At 42.7% G+C, this 16,941-nt stretch overlaps 1 protein-coding gene across 3 annotated transcripts in view; it reads right to left on the bottom strand.

The window, feature by feature from the left end:
• ATF6 (activating transcription factor 6) overlaps window positions 1–16,941 on the bottom strand; it is a 75,129-nt gene that overhangs the window by 33,849 nt on the left and 24,339 nt on the right. For 2 of the 3 annotated variants that reach the window (XM_053985637.1, XM_053985640.1), the window contains 4 exons: window positions 15,850–15,969; window positions 14,320–14,422; window positions 12,843–12,907; window positions 8,727–8,841 (listed from right to left, as the gene is read on the bottom strand). In XM_053985637.1, the coding sequence (XP_053841612.1) occupies window positions 8,727–8,841; window positions 12,843–12,907; window positions 14,320–14,422; window positions 15,850–15,969 (403 nt within the window). The remainder of the gene's footprint in view (window positions 1–8,726; window positions 8,842–12,842; window positions 12,908–14,319; window positions 14,423–15,849; window positions 15,970–16,941) is intronic. The other variant, XM_053985638.1, reaches the window with a different exon arrangement.

The raw sequence follows: 16,941 nt of genomic DNA, 5'->3' as shown, positions 1-16,941 counted from the left end.
GAAATACCTTGTCACAACATTGCCATTTACCCAGCTGGCTTCACACCCTTTTTTCAGCATTTGTAGTACCACACCTGTGTTTAGCCTTAACCTAACGTTTCCTTCTGGTTGTGTAAATGTAGTTCTTTACACTTTCTTTTATTCTCCTAGAGCTGCAATTACCTGATTTTGCCAAAATTTCACACCAAACAAATGGCTGCATCCGTTGCTTTTCTCCAAATAACAGCATGCTCATGTCTAATTTCATTTTTGTACATGTTTCTCTATGTTGGCACTTTGGAAACTGAGTGGGAAGAAGGTAGAAGGAAAGGAAACTTCATGCCTGGATTCTATGCAGCACCTCTGCTGCCTGTTGGAGAGTTAAGGCTTACAGCTGGTTAGCAAATGCCAAACATATGGACCAGCAAAAGTAAAGAGAAACCCACAGTGTTACTTCCCTGATGTTAAGGAGATGCCCTTCTGGAGATGCTGGTCCCAGATCACCTGAGACAGCAGATTGGTTTCTTTTCAGCCACCTTTTCCTGGAGACACCTGCCCACTGATTACCTACTGAGTTCCTGATGAAAAACTGCAGGTCTGAGTGCTCAGGACTGTTCTTAGAGAGGAGAAGAGCTCCACGCTGATTTCCTAGAAAGGAGATTAAACAAGGGCTTCCCAGATGCTAACAAGTGACTCAACCTAAGAATCTCCACATTGAGGAACAGCTTGGGAATGTGCACTTCTAGAGTCTCAGAGGAGAGCTCTGTTTAACACACAGGAGCCTGGCAGGACTCAGATCCTGAGAGGAAGGCCTGTGCACCTTCCCACACTCTGAGCACAGCTCAGACCACTTTCCTCATACTGGATATAACCCTCTTTGAGACAGCTGACGCTTCCAGCCTTGTTTTGGATAGTCACAAAACCAAGGAACAATAGCAATCACTTGTGCAATACTTGGTGGCCCTTTGCCAAGCAGCTCCAAGGGCAGTGGCCCATGGCATTTAGCAGGCAGGCCACTCCTCCGCAGCATCCTCACACTGCAACAACACTGCTCGAGCTGTGCACACCTGCCTCCTGCACAGCTCTGCCTTCTCTCCATGAAAAACACTTTCAAGTGCCAGAATTATTCACAGGCACATTTTAATGTTTGCAATCAAAACACAAAGAGGATTTCCTGAACAGTGGTTTCCAGTGTGAAGGATCTCATAGCTTAGCCCACGGCATTCTGAATTCTTAATCACAAACTCAAAGCCTGACATTCTCTATCAAATGTGCTGGCAAAACTGGAGTTTATCCAACTGCAGGGTGAGGAGCAAGCCGTGCCAGGCATGAGGCAAAACGGTCTCTTCTCACACCTATCACCATTCCAGTAGATAGATCCAACTAGGAGATCCAGAAGTTGAAAACAAGTTTTATGCTCCACTTTCAAGCAGTTTCAAAGCCACTTTAAAGATAAAAATGTACAGTGAATTCTATTACACTTATTGTCCTAGGAGTGTCAGCTATTTAAAAATAAAATCTGGAAGCTGCAAGAGTTCTGTTTGGTCCAGTGGGAGGTGATGATAATCTGCACACACTCATTAACGGCACCTGGGCTCTTACTTCATAAAATAAGCTTTGTGTGCTGTCCAGCTAAAAATCTTGCAAAAGGATTAATTCCACCTGGAAGCAAATAACTTCATCTGACCAGAATTAACTCTAAATGTGTGCCTATGATTTTAAATAATGGTCTCAAATGTAATACTGTAATGATTAATACTCACTAAAAGGTAGGACACTAATGAAACCAAACCCAACTCTCTTGTGTGTGCTTTACTTTTATACAGACTCTAGAGTGTCAGATATAAAACCAGAAAATGAACAGAAAACTATCACTAGTCCGAAGCTGTGGAAGTGTGAAGTTCAACCAAGAAAGGAAGCATGGGTACTTTGAAGTGCTCTCTGCATGTACTGTCATTCAAGGCAAACGAAGTATCACGAAGGTCATTTCTTCAAGCAGCTCATTCCTACCAGATGCAAGTCAGTGTCTTACTCGCTACTGCAGTTCCAGAGGTGAAGGTATCATTTATGTCTCTGTACAGTTAGGGCTCAATCAGCATCGGTCCCATAATTAAATACTGCTACAGATCATAAGCAAGAGCCCATCATTCCCTTTTGGGAACTGTTCAGAATAATCTGAGTAAAATTTTCTTTAATGAATACCACGCTATCACTAAAGAAAGATGTACTATTATCTGGCATAAGTATTATTAATGCATTATTGAACTTGGGTTATTTCCTGAAGGAAGGGAACTGTTTCAGAGCTCCATATTTTCACCACATGCTCTGATTGAAAACAAATTAATTGTCTGTGGATAAACTTGTGCTCCTGCTCACTTTGTTGGTAGCAATTGTCTGTTCTGTACTCTTATTAGTGCTGTTCTGTACCCTCATTAAGTGAGATACTGCTGTCATTCCTTTACTGAGACAATTCCCACTGTATAATCACAACTTCCTCCCACGCTTCTCAATTATACTTCTCTAGCCTATGTCCACACCAATTTCATAAGCACTGGGTCTTTTACAGAGGTTTTCCAAACCCAACAATCTTCCTTTCCTTCTTGCCCACAGCTCTTTGTCTCTCAAGCATGCAGCACATTTTAAATACATGTATGCTATTACTGGTCATGTCTCCCTGCAACCGCTTTGGGTTTTGGAGACATTTCTTGCAGCATGTTTTATTTTCACTATAATTATCTGCAGTGTATGTTGTCCTTCCAAACACTAGGTTAAAAATAACAAAGTATTAGTTAGATCTGGGACGTGTAAAGAAATTCAGTGACGGTATTAATATGATTCATGAAGTTCCAGCAACCATGGAGAAGGCAAACGAATCAAGACTGTACACACAAAATCCAAGAGGAGCTTTTGCTTCATGCCAGCCATATTCAAGTTGACTTTCCTGCCTCTGCTTATACATCTGTCCTCAACACCACATCAATTCTCGACTTTATTTAGAGGACAGTGGGGTTCAAAGGGACCCAAAGAGATAAAAATCAGAGTGACTAAGACTTTTCTTCCAAAATGCCTTGGGACAGATTCCCAAGTAGGAGCAGCTCTCCAAGCAGGAGCTAAGAACAAAGGAAACAAAACCCCACTTGCTGGGACAGGCATTACTTCCCTTCTCAGAAACACCATTCTGCAATGCTGTTCTGGTCCCTCCTACCCCCTGTTTGCAGCTGGTGGAGCCAGGAGGCTGCAGGAGATGCTGCACTGCAGCTGCCACTCGTAGCTGCTGCTCTTTGGCTTCCACCCCCACACATCTGGGATGTCTCACTGCTTGCTCCTTCTCTTCCCCCTCCTCTCAGGCTGCTTGCTCTCCACAGCACACACAGAGCTCTTTGCTGCTTCGCCCCCCAAAGGATGTCCTCAGTGACAAATGATGACATAGTCAGGTTTTCTGGAAAATAGGAGAAGGTGCTGATAGAAACACTTTTTAAAGAACTGCTGGCCTTTAGCTGCAAACCTAAATTAACTTCTTCTGAGCATCCTTTTACCTAACTTGCAGCTGTGTTGTTCACATACACAAGTATTTTGAGAATCCCAGGACAGAGGTGAGGCCATTTGTGTTCTATAGACCAACATAATATTTTAGTCTTCATTTTAGATTATTAAGATTTCTCTCTGGAGGTTTTCAGACTAAGCTCTAAGATGCTATCAAAAGCAACATCTTCCCCAGCTGAGTAACAGAAAGAGCACAGAGAAACCTTCCCCCCACCACCTCTCCGTCCCTTTGAAAGTCGCCTCTACCTCCTCCCCACCTACCTGAAATATTCCATATCAGAAAGCAAGACAGTTCAAGAAACACCAGAAAGAAAGCTTGCTTCAGTGTTTTCATATGGACACCAGGGATTTGGAAGGAGAAAATTCCCTGACACAGAAAGAATCCAAAGTCTGGCCAGAAAAGAGGGAATTTGTGACAAAGAATACAACAGGCCAGACTTAATTTTCACTATCGACAATTCAATGGAAACAGGAGGTTTTCATAATGGATTTTCAAATCTGACAGTCAAATACAGCTGTAGTTTGACAGAGGCTGACTCACTGAGCTTCAGGGCATGCTGAAGCACAATCACACATACTGTTTGCTTCCTCAAATTCTCCCAGAGAGGCAAGAATTGGCCTCACAGAGAAGACAGGCTAAAGGGTGACCTCTGCTTTGAAAAGGACAGACAATTTTATCATGGATACTACACCCTAAGCCTCAGTTTGTTTATCACATATCATTCTCAGCATATTTAGAAAATATAGGACAAGATCTAAAAATCCTACAATCCTGGGATAAAGTAACCGTTTTCCTCTGAACAGCTACTAAGGTCGGGCTCCACAGGAAAAAGGGCAGTTTGTAAAATCTTTCAAAAATCTGCATGTTAACTTGCAGCAGTTGTAAATCCACAGGACTCAAACATACAGAATAGCTGCCCTATCTCTAGGGGCAGCAGGACTATGTGGGTCTAATAAATTCATCTGAATGAAACACCAAATTACACATCCCAATTTGCAGAAATACGCAAAAAAAATCAACAGCAGAAAACTCCATGTTCAGTAAAAACCACCCATTGTCAAGTGCAACAAGTAGGAGGAAAATAGATGTTAGGACTGAATTTCTGGCTGTGAAACATCATCTGAAGCCAACTTCTTCTAAAGCAGTTTTCCCTACAGGATGGCGATGGCATCAGGAGTGCAGTGAGCTGGAACCCGCCTCAAGCTCTCTGATACATTCAAATTATTGTTGCCAGCTGTGTGTGCAGCACAGCAAACTGCTGCTGCACAAGCACGTCAAAGCCAGGCTTTATAATCTTTTGCTTCCTGAAAGTAACAGATCATCCCAAATACAATTATATCATCTCAAATACAATTAGCACAGCACAGGCTTATTACCAACAGAAGCACATCACAACCTAGACATTTTTATTCCTAGCAAACAAAGAAAGAACAAAAGTTCTGATTGAAATTTGGCTTAATCATTTCAGCAAAAACTTGTTTGCAGAACTTGAAAAGCTGTTAAATACTTACTGCAGATGTTGGCTCATAGGACCAGAAATTTACTTTCATAATAAGAGGTTTCCCTGAAGCTCTATGGTTTATGGCACTGAAGCAGAAATCTATAAAGCAAATTCCTGGTCTTACAGAAGTTGGTAAAGGCTTTGCCATTGATTTCCATAGGGCCAGCATCACTCTTGCTCTAAGAAACAGAAACCATTTAATATCTACTTTTTACTACAATCTACTGTATAATACTCTATATGCACTGCAATAAATACAAGTGGCAAACTGTGACATTAGGAGATATTTCTGCTTTGAAATAGAGAAAGCAGTGAAAGGAAATGCCAGAAGTCCTCTGAATTTCCCAAGTGATTTAAACTTTAAACAGTGTTTTCCTTAAGAACCGTAATTACATTCTTACCCTAAAAAATGTCCCTGTCCTTAAATAAGCCCGCAGAGATGTCATCCAAAGGGTCATGAGTGAACCTTCCAGGATGGTGAAATCTACTGCTTAATCACTCCAAGTTGTGGGGACTCTGATCCTAACCACACAAGGGTGGAATGATCTGAAGCAGCATTAACAGGCCAAAGTAAATTGGGTGGGATTTGTTTTCTCCAATGATTTTAATTAATTACTTTTCAAACTAAGCTAGCTATTCAGGTAATTCTAGGAACAATCGCAAGGCCTGAGTACTCTGTGGCAAACCAGACGTGAGCTCCGACAGGGAGCTGTGTGGGTGCCAGGCTCACAGAGAGCCAGCCAGGTGCTTCCTCCCTGCTGACAGAGCACCTCAGATCCACCAGCTGGGCTTTTGTATCCACACTCCACTGCGCTTTCAGGACACATCAAGCAGACTCGTGTCACAGACATTACAGAGCAGAAATCAAGGGGGTTGGCAGAGCAGCAGACTCTTCTTGTTTAAAATGACATTAGAGATTCCCCTGATAATAGCAACAAATTAATTTCTTTCGACCCAGAGCAAAAGCCCTGCTTCTTCTATGGACTCAGCTGATCCAAATGCTACTTTATTTTCCTCTCTCCTCCTTAAAAAGGAAAAAAAAAACCAAACCACATAAACCTCAACTGTAAAAATGCAGACTGCAAGCCTTCCAAGACAAGGAAAGAAAGTAAAATCAATGAGATCATGGGAATCTCAGTCTTACAGGTAGCAAGCATCACCAGAAGAACATGCAGTGTGCAAGAGCTTTGCTTCCCAACTCTGCACTTCCAGAAGTCTTGGCTGAGTCCTACCACGTAAGAGGCAGGAGTAGCCCTAGCAAATCCCGTTTTCTAGAAAATCCAAGGAACTCAGGGCACAGCTCCTGCAGTGCAATTGAGAACACACAAAAAATGTTCCATTTTATCACATGTATCCAGGAGAAACGCTAGGGTTTATGAGGCTGCAGAGCAGGAAATGGGGACAGAGGATCCAGGGACATCAGGCGGAAGGGAACTCCTGAGATCCACAGTCCCACCTTCCACTTGGAGCACAACAACCAGAACCACCCACTCCCTGCAACTTTTAACTACATGATTCTTGTTCTGTTTTTTATGTTACAGGGCTGTAACAGCTTATGAAGTATGTGGGAGTGTCTGCATGGCAAACAGCGAGAGAGGAGAACTAAACATTTCATCTCCAGGCCTTGGCTGCTCACTTGGACAAGAGCAAACAATGCAAGTGAACTGTGGGACAGCACTGGGGAGGAATCAGTCCTCTCGCAGCTCCTAACCAGTAGGGAAAAGGGAGCTGTGGTCCAGAGAAAATGAAGTCAGCAATCCCCCCGAGGAAGTGAAAGGGCACCTCCCAGGCTGGGGCCCTGCTGATGGCACCCCTTGGCTGTGCAGGACTCCTTTCTTCTGAACTCACAAAAGAATCTAAGCAAGTCATTGAAAAGTGCCTCAGGGCAGAGCTTGCTGCTAGATCAGGTTTGCCCTGTTAAAACAATAAATGAGGTAATGCATGAAATTGACTTCTATTTGAGGACACTTCATTCATAAAACAGAAATACCAAAAGCTTTGCAACCAAATAAACTTCATAGATGGGTTTAAAAGGCCCAGGCACCTCTCCCTGCAAGAGAGCAGAGCAAGCTGTAGGGATTCTGTGGCACAGGGCACACTGTTTCCAAGGACAGCTCTGTGACTTGAAATGAGAGCTGACAACTTCCAGGTCATTAACCCAACAGTGTAAACAGGACCTATGGACATGTTCATGCATTCAGGTGGGCTGGAGCAATGGTCCCAAGTGCAGAACTCTACAAACACTGCTCTGCTTTGTATTCAGAGTTTCCAGGAAAACTTTTATTCTTCTGTTCCCTTCTCCTCATCTTCAGGATATGTGGAGCCTGGTGCTGGCTATATTTGTGTTGCTAGCTGAAAGAACAGCAGAACATGCCAAGCATTTAATAACAAAATTCCAGCCTTGTGACACAACCCAGTAATCCCAAGACTGGAAACTCATCTCATATTTCTACTCAGCATAAAACCTTAATACTAAGAAGAGCACCGCTGTTTTTATTTTGCCTGAACCTTTTCTACAGACGTGCATCTCACAAATTAAGAAACTTGCTGTGTACCAGGTGGAACAGGGCTGTATTACCTATGTACCTATGGCATCCATAGATTGGTAGTTATGACAACACAGGAACTGCTTAAACGAACTGTGCTGATGAGTGTGCTCTTACACAGAACGGGTTTTAGCTGGGTGAGCTGCTGCTGTGGCCACTACTGGCGCCCCACTACCTCGGGACCCCTCTTGGGACACTCCTATGAAGAGGAAACAAATGGAGCTTTGCACGGTACTGGGAGGATCACAGCTGGGTGTGAACATGCACAGAACAATTCTCATCTAACAACACGACTGCAAAATGGCAGGGCAGGAGGCTCAGCAGGGCCCAGGGTCAACCAAATGTGCATTATAGACACGAATCTAATGATTCATCAAGACCTCTGCAAAAGGGAGGAAGAAATTCCTCCAACTCCAGGCTGGTCTTTCAACCACTGTCTGTCTGCCTTGATCATTTCTACCACCAGGTCCCAACCAGCTCCTCACTGCTGCAGCTGTCCTGGCTTCGACACTAGTCGTGCTTGCAGTGCAGAAAGTGCCATCAGACACCTGAAATTCCATTTTAGAACAGCTTTTACCGTCACTAACTGTGCTGCAGATGTGAGGCTGTGCCTGACAAAGCTGCAGCACAAGCCTCTGCTGTATCTCAGCATAGATAGCAGACCTGCTCATCTGTGTCAACTTACAAGTCACAAAACAGCAGAAAAATTGTGGCCCTGCACACAGTCCTGTACAGCTGCAATATGTGACACATAAAGCTACAAATGTAAGAGTTCTAGAAGAATACAGAAACTGCATTGTGCTAACAGTAATAATTTATGCAGAGGGTATATTTGTTCCTATACCCAGAAGCACAGAAGGTTTGTACCCCTATTAAGTAGTTCTAACGTGTGTTTAACCACAGGGTTCCTGCAATTTTGGGCTGTCTTGCCCTGGCCTACAATGTTTCCTGCAAAGCTCTTTCCATTCCCAATGTGATAGGGCATGTTTTGCAAAGACCATGATCAGGCCATGTTACTTGTAGAGGACACAGAGAAGCATCACTTCAGAAGAAACAAATTTACCTTCAATCTTGGCTAAGTCATCTTTGGTATCTCTGCTAGAAGCAGTCTTAGGGACGTGTGTAAAAGGCCAGTATCAGCCCCTGCTACACTTACTCTGCGGAATGACACCACATAGAATGTATCTTCCCTTCGGTGAATTGCTTCAAAGAAGTCTTGATAGCTCCTTGGAGAGGCATAATACACTTGCAGCTCATTCCCTGAGTTCCTGCTGAAATAAAGAAGGGCAAAGGTAATTATTTTAGACAAGACAGTTAATTTCAGTGAGACAATGACTTTGAAGACCTGCTTTTTAAAGGAACTGCAGCTCTTCATCCACTGAGAGAAGCTTGAGGAACACAGAACACAGGTGTAGACAATGAAACTACTCAGTACTTTTTGAAAGTTCAAGGTGTTTCAAAGGTCTTATTGTGACAAAGTTTTCCAGATTTGTTTTTGTTCATGCTTCTGAGGCCAGCAAAAACCTGTTTGCTAGCTCAACAGGAAAAAAAAGTTTCAACCTGAAGTGTCTGAAAAATTGTGATGACTTCTGAAAATAAATTTAAGAATAAAATGTCATTCTGAAATAAAATACCAAACTATTTAGTAATGAAATAATTTTCTCTTACTGCTAAGAATTCAAACCACTGAAATTGAAAGAAGTACAAAGTTAAGCATAAACAGAGTTTTTAATTTACTGTCAAATGACAAATTCACCTTCTTTCTCACCCGCCTTTCTTTTCTTTTTTTTCTGCTGTATCCTCTGGTCAGCTCAAAAATTTCTCCCCTGGTCAACTCCAAGGTTTGCTCTTGATTTCAATTTAGACAGAGGAGCAAAAATAAAATATTCGCATAATTCTGGCTTATCTTTTACACAGTTCTCATCTTACACATATGAGACACAGGGAAAAGATGCTCATTCCAAGCCAAAACACTGGCAAGTCCTACAATCATGGTACTTAGCCACTGTTTATCTTGGAAAGGTGAGAAATTCCTAGCATATACTGCTATCATTTATACTTCCCCAATTCCATTCCAAAAGAACTTATTTAATCACACTGGAAAGCTGTACTGAGGGAAACCATTAGCTGGACCTTCAACCTGTCATTTTAATTTCCTCCACTCTAATAGCACACTCTAATAGCACTGTGTGTTTGTGGCAAGGCATCTGACCAGGCATCCCTCCCCTCCCAAGCTGTCTTCTGCTGACCCAGGTTTTGAACTAAGGGGGCTAATTTAGATGATTTTAGTATGTTTCTAAAATATAACAAGGCACAAATCTATCATCAAGAGATTTTCTCAAGCAGCAGTAATAGCAGGCTGTCACCATCCTCTCTTCCACTGCTAACTGAGTCCTGTTGCAAGCAGAAGACTGCAGCTGCCAGGCCAGTTGCCCTTTCATAGGACTGGGGGTGTGAGTCCTGGGGGATCAGGAGCAGGCAGCTCTACTCTACACATCCCTTTCTGCAGCACTATGCACGAGAGGAATCGGCTCCTGTCCTTCACACACAGGAATCAAAGACTGGAGCTAATTTGAGCTCGATTACTCATCCACGGAAATACCCAGGCCCAGCAAGCCCCTCCTGAGATGGAGCTCTGGAGCTGGGCTGTGATGAAAGGCACCACATCTGAGATGGAGCACTGGAGCTGGGCTGTGATGAAAGGCACCAGCCCTGGAGCTGGCTGTGATGAAAGGCACAGCGCTGCTGGTACAACACATCCTGAGAGCTAACGTGGGGCACACAGAGCTGTGTGCTCGCCCACACTCCACTGGGACACAACAAGACCTGAAAACCAGCCAGAGGACAAAACTGCCCCAAAGCACTTGGAAACCACAGGGCCTTCCCAAAGCTCTCCTGGTCGTGTAACACATCGAACACGAGCAATACCAGGGGATTATTGTAGGTACACAGTTTGTGCTAATTGGGAATGGGGCTGCGGCCAAGCCTCATCCCTAATGGGCTACAACTGTGAAAAGCAAGTGACCAGTACTGAAAGCAATGAGACATGGAGTGCCCAGGGGTACTGACCAATCTCAGAAGGGAACAGAGGGCACACAGGTACAATGCACGAACAATGAGGGGTATAAAAGTTTGGCCTAAAGAACAAGAGGGGCAATGCTTGCAGCCTTCTGAAGTGATGTCACTCTGCATGGGCAGACACCTGAAGCCTTCTGATGTGGTATTGTATTACTCGGTATGTGTTGAAGCTTTCTGAAATTGTATGATGACACTCTGTATCACTCTGTATCATGGCTGTCTCAACTGCTGTGGTGCACGCTAGGACATGTTACAAGGTAGGACACTGCATCTGCCGATAACCACGATGGACCGCGCCATCGAAGGGAGGCAGTAACTCCAGAACCAAAACCAGGTGCAAAACTATCAGCTGTTTTAGTAACACCTTTGCATATTACAAGAAAGCACCATATTAAACTGCGCATCCCAAACAATGGTGCTGAACCTGGCCATTTATTGGGAGATAAATAGAACTTTTGTTTCAAAACTCTGAAGGATACTGCTTGTTATGCATCACAGAGCACTGGCATGTTGCACACAGGCTTGTTTTGGGAAGAAATGCGGCAGGACACAGTGCTTTATGCATCAAGAACCACAATCTTAATAGTGCAAAACTTAGGAAAATAACTGGAGAGTCTCATTTTGAAACCTGAAGCCTTAAGAAACACTCTTACATAAGCCCTCAACAAAATCACCTCTGAAGAAAGCTACACAGACTATAAGGAGCTGAGGGGTGTTGATGATTTTCTTTGAAATCATCTTAAATTTATCTCCTCCACTGCTTTGACTTCCCTGAAATTCTTTTCAATCCTCAGCTTCCTAATGGAGATTACAATGGAGATGTAATCTAATAATCTCTTCTAACAGAGGCATTCAGTAAACCTGAAGTTAAGCCTACTTTGAGTAGGATGTTGGACTAGAGATCTCCAGAGGTCCTTTATAACCTAGACTACACTGTAATTCTATGATTTCATAGAGCAGCTAGTAGCTGGTGGCTCTGAGAGGAATTGGAAATCTGTTTCATGTTCTTAGCAGTTCCAGAACAGTGTTAGCATGCAGCTGCCATGGCTCACTGGTCCTGTTCATATAAACATCCTTAATCTGAAAAAAAACCCAAAAAAATCTCACTTCCTTCAGAGCACAACGATGCTGAGCTGCATGATGTTTCACACTGTTTCCAATAATCCTGATAATTTTTTCAAGGGTAATGCAAGCATGTATATTAAACTGCTTTATGGCATGAAGCTTGTTCATCAGTGCTCAGTTGAAACAGCTATCCTTCATCTGCCTGTAGAACTCAAAAGGCTTTTTCTTTTTTTTTTTTTTTGTGTAAGTCAAGATGTATCAAAATTGCCTGTTTTCCATAACATTTGCCTGCAGCTTGCTCTTCTCCTCCACACTGATACTGTTTCCAAAGCAGCAATGCAAACAGATAGGCCACAACTGTCTTACTTCCCACAGCACCATTTCAGGTGGTGTTCTCACCAAAAAGTCCCCTCCATACTCCATTCTGCTCTTACACTCCTCTTTGGCACTTCAAAGCAGACAGCCTCCTAAACAGTTTCACACAGGGATCAGGAGAGAGAAATTTTGTTTCCTAAATCTTTTCTGTCCAGGACTTCCTGTCACCAGGGAAGAGGGACAGGATAGTTATGAGGAGGGGTGGACAGGGGACATCAGGAAACAATCCATTAACATGCTCCAATAATCACCAGAGAAAAGTCAGCAGATGGAGACAAAGAATGCAAATGAGATACAATGGTACTTTTAAGTTCATCATAATAATTTGGTGCTAGCTATAACAGCTCTACTCTTGAAGATAATGAGAGAAACCTTTTCCTTACCAGACTCACGGCTCTTTGAAACCTTCTTACAAACTAATGATGTTCTCAGAGTCCAAAGTCAGTTCCCCCCGTTTTTCCCTAAATAGTCAAATCTGTTTGGAAAGGGATTCTGGAGAGCAAAGCAAGGATTTTCTTAAAATTCATAGCTAGAAAAGCCCTGGAAGAGTGCAGCTGTGATACAGAGGTCCTTTGAAGTGTAATATAAATAATCAGAGGCAGTTATTTGCTAAGGGACAGAATTAGACCAAGAAAAGTAGCTGTATTTGGCTTAAGAACCCTGAGAAGATGAAAATGGGCATTCTTTACAAACTGTTGGTGAAAAACTATTTTATTAAGTAGGAAGCAATAACAAAGGAGCTGTTCTGCCTTACCTGAGACTGGTGTCTGTGTAAGGCATGGCCATTAGCTGGGAATCTGCTTTGTCACTGAGGGAGCTCTGAAAAAGGGGTAAAAAGAGAAGATGACACAAAGTGAAAACAATAAGCAGCTCCGTGGTTTGTCACTACATTAAATACAACACACAGAATGGGGGGCAGAGGTCAGTCAGTGCCCTGCACCAGAAATGTACATTTTTCCACTGAAACATGAGAAACTGAAATGGTCATCAATCAAGCTGGAACAACAAAACCAGCAAGATTTTAATACAGCCAAATCGGAAGTCAACATTCAGAGACAAGAAAGGGAGCTTGGCACCATAGACAACATTTCTAAATATTCTACCACATTGGGACACCGGTGAGAAGGATCTGAAGTTTAATACACAACACTTCTTTTCTAGAGAACTGCAGTCTCTCCCACATTGTAATGCTCAATTCCTTGAAAGCTGTTACTATGTGGGGGCCGGAGAGCCAGCAAAAGGAAAGCCTACCACACTCCCCTGGAGGGCCAACCCCTGACCTACAACCCTTTTGGTAAGGGAGAGCAAGAAAATTGCCTCCAGAGCCCTTTGCAACTGTATGTTGATTTCTCCTACCCCACTGGCCCTGCGCCCCTGCTCCAGCCCTGTGCCCTCATCCCATTGGCCCTGGTGTTCTGTCCTGCCCCTCGAGATCCCTAAAGAAACTCCTGCTTTCCCTGCCTGAGCGGCTCTTTGTCCCTGGACTCCTCTGAGGAAGAAACTCAATGAAGGCTCTCCTTGGAACCCCACATGAAAACCCCGTCTCTTCTCCTGTGTCGCCGGGATCACAGAAGAGCTGAAATCACCCGGTGTGAGCACAGACGTGCCTGTGCCCCCGAGGTGTCTTTTTCAAGGCACTTCTTCTAGAACGTCGCGGCACTCTGGACAACCGCCCGCCGCAACATTACTACGCCTAATCCATTTAAATACTTGGGAAATTCATTGTCTTAATTTCAGCCTTGATATAAGTATGCCACGTAGATAAAAGAGATTTTAAAAAAATGGAAATATGAGCACAAGTCTCATAATTCTGTAGTCATACAAAAAAACCCGCAATCCCTCTAGCAAAAATTTAAACAATAGAAATACTTCAACAAAACAAATCAGCTGTCACCCTTAACAGTGAGTCAGATGAATGTGCTGTAGGTTGTATTTCTCTCCATTAAGCAATTGCTTATCTTTACAGAGAAGCCATAAAAAGGATAATGATTGATTTAATTTTAGAAAATGCTGATCATGTTTTGATGGCTGCTAAAAAAATTCAAAACCCTGAATCCAAGAGCAGGAATGGAAGAACAAATCTGAACAACATAGTAATCAACCAAACCCACCAATTTAAAATAGGATGTGTTGGCTGCCCTAATTACAGGCATGATGGGCACTTCTGTCTATGATGCCAAGCACAAGAGGTGAGGGAGAGTGTTCCATGGAATGAATTTTTGATCACACACCTGCGGGGCTCGCGCTCGCTGCTGTTGGCTGTTGCTCAGCCGCCGCGACCGCGTGCGCTCTACCTCGTGCCTGTGCACCCATCCTCGCAGCTCGTGGGTCAGCCTGGGAAAGCACAGCATCAGCACAGACTGCAAACAACACTGGCACAATGGTTTAGTGTCACACAACAGTTTAGCTGCCATATAGATGATGCCTTAGGATTTTAGCTTTCTATTTTTCATCTATTTGTAATCCTGCAGTTCTTCAGCGTATAGCTCTAAACTCCATATGGAGTGTTGGCTATTGTCTTCCCATTTTGGTCAGACACAACAATTCCTCTCTAGGCATGGGAATCAAGGACACCTCACTGCCTCAGGCCCTGAGAAATGTAAACAAAAGTGAGTTGGGGAGGTGCAAACTTGGGGTAAATTACTGCATTACCTGAAGCTGTAATTGGAAGATTAACCCCCAATATGCAAATGGACCAAACATATAAAAGTATGAAAACGCACGACCTGTCGTCCATTTTTGGGTGTAGGCCCTGGCTGGGCTTTGACTGCCCAAGGTGTACCTATTGAAGGTAATAAATAAATAAATACCTGCTTTTTATTTATTTACCTATTTATTAAATAAATTTATTTATTACTGATTGCCTATTTATTAAATAAATTTAATAAATACCTGCTTTTATTCTCTTAATCTTGTCTAGCCTCTGTTCTAGGTAGCCACCACAAGGCATCATAGACACTGAAAATTGCTATTATTTCACCTTAGGATAACTTATTTTTAATACCACAGAAAGAAAATACAATTTTAAGATTTATCTATAAAGTACTAGATTCATGGGTGTTCCTACATAAAATAGATACAGTCCTTTCTTTTGCCCAGCGAACAGTAATTTTGAAATTACTGGAAAGGACTACTGAAATTTAAAATGAAAAGCTGATCAATTCAAGAGAAATTACTGATTAAGGATAAATTTTGGCAAAAAAAATCTGAGAGAAAGAATAGACAAAGAGAATGGAGGTAAGGTTAGTGACTCATATCCACAGAAAAAGTGGAGCTAGGTGTTTTCTAACAGTGAACAAAGAACATCTGCAATGTCAGGTTCAGACCGCTTCTATCAGAAGCTGAAGAATAGAAGACCATTTCTTATGTAACTCAGTTGAGAAAGGCTTTTAGCTGGACTTGATTTCCATATCATTAACACTCCTACATATGAAGTGATTTCTCTTTTTAAGTCGTGAAAACCACCCAGACAATCAGAAAATTGTTATTTGGTTATTGCAAATGACCAGTGTGCAAAGAGAGTGGTGAAAATCATTACTAAAATCATGGAAAGATTAAAAAGATCCAAGTGGATCTGTCCTTATGATAGCAAGCATTGGACAGTGCAGACACTTAGGAGAGAGACACTGGTCAGGTACTGGATAAACACCATGAATGGACAATAGCATCATGCACAGCTGTCCAGCAGCACTCAGCCAACACAGAGTTTATATATAAACTCCTAATAAACTGTAAATGCTCACAACAGGTTGTTTTCTCACCTCAGCGACTCCGTCCTGTTGATCAGAGGCCGGCAGGGGGGTGGTGGTGGTGAAATATATAACAGTGGTTCTTCTGAGACTATCATTAGTGCTTTGTTATCAGATACAGAATGGTCATACCTGGGAAAAAATCAACAAAAGCACAGAAAGAAATCCCTTAAAAAACTTTTTCATGACCGTTTGACCAAAGCCAGAGAATGAGCACTATCACCAGCAGACCCATGAATGTTACAGCTGCTCCCATGAGACCTCTGAAACAGGTGAGTAACAATTCCTATCAAACATCCAGTGTTCGTAGTCAATCCCTCAAAGGGGGCTGACAGCTCTCAATGCAGGGCAGACAGATGAGCATTAGCAGATGTTGGATCTCTTCCCAAGAAGGCCAGATATTGATAGAATATGTAGTCTGTAAAATATTCCTCAAAGTATGCAAACTATGTGATCTCTGCAGACACAACTTTCTTTTTCATTCCAAAGCTGTGCAAGACTTGCTACAGAAATACTAAATTTATTATCCACTGAAACCATGCAGATAGAAAGACCATAACCTATTTAACAACTGAGCAGCCACAAACTATATTATAACTGAGTGGAGAGGATTTACATCTCTGTCTCCAGAAACTAGCTTAGTTTTGATAAAAAGTGAAAAGGAGCATGTACTTCTCGGTACAAAAATCCGTAACACTCAGAAATTCCTGACAGGTTAACTATTTATCACCAAATACCTAATGTAGGTTTCTCTCTTGACAGGCTATCAACATAACAGCTTTAGTCCTCTTGATTTTGACAGACTTGTAGCTCCTGAACCTCAACTTCTTTCTGAAAAATTAGGTATAAGAGCTTAAGAAAGCCTTATTCATAGTCCCCTCCCTTTCCCAGCTTTCTCTCCAACTTCATGTCTGCTTCTCCTCTCTACTGCATCTAGGACTGATAAAGAATATGCAGCAAAGAGCTCACAGCTTGCCAAACCCAGGGTGAAACAGTGAAAGAAAAGGAGGTACAGGCACGAGCACATCCTCCTAAGAGAACCACGCCACTCTTCTGTCTCCCAGGTCATGGTCTGAAATGCAGAACGTAGAATACAAAAGCCCT

The sequence above is a fragment of the Vidua macroura genome, chromosome 9, assembly GCF_024509145.1.
Source record: "Vidua macroura isolate BioBank_ID:100142 chromosome 9, ASM2450914v1, whole genome shotgun sequence".
Taxonomy (NCBI): domain Eukaryota; kingdom Metazoa; phylum Chordata; class Aves; order Passeriformes; family Viduidae; genus Vidua; species Vidua macroura.
The sequence above is the reverse complement of the archived record's forward strand: the minus strand, read 5'-3'. Positions and strand labels throughout refer to the sequence as shown.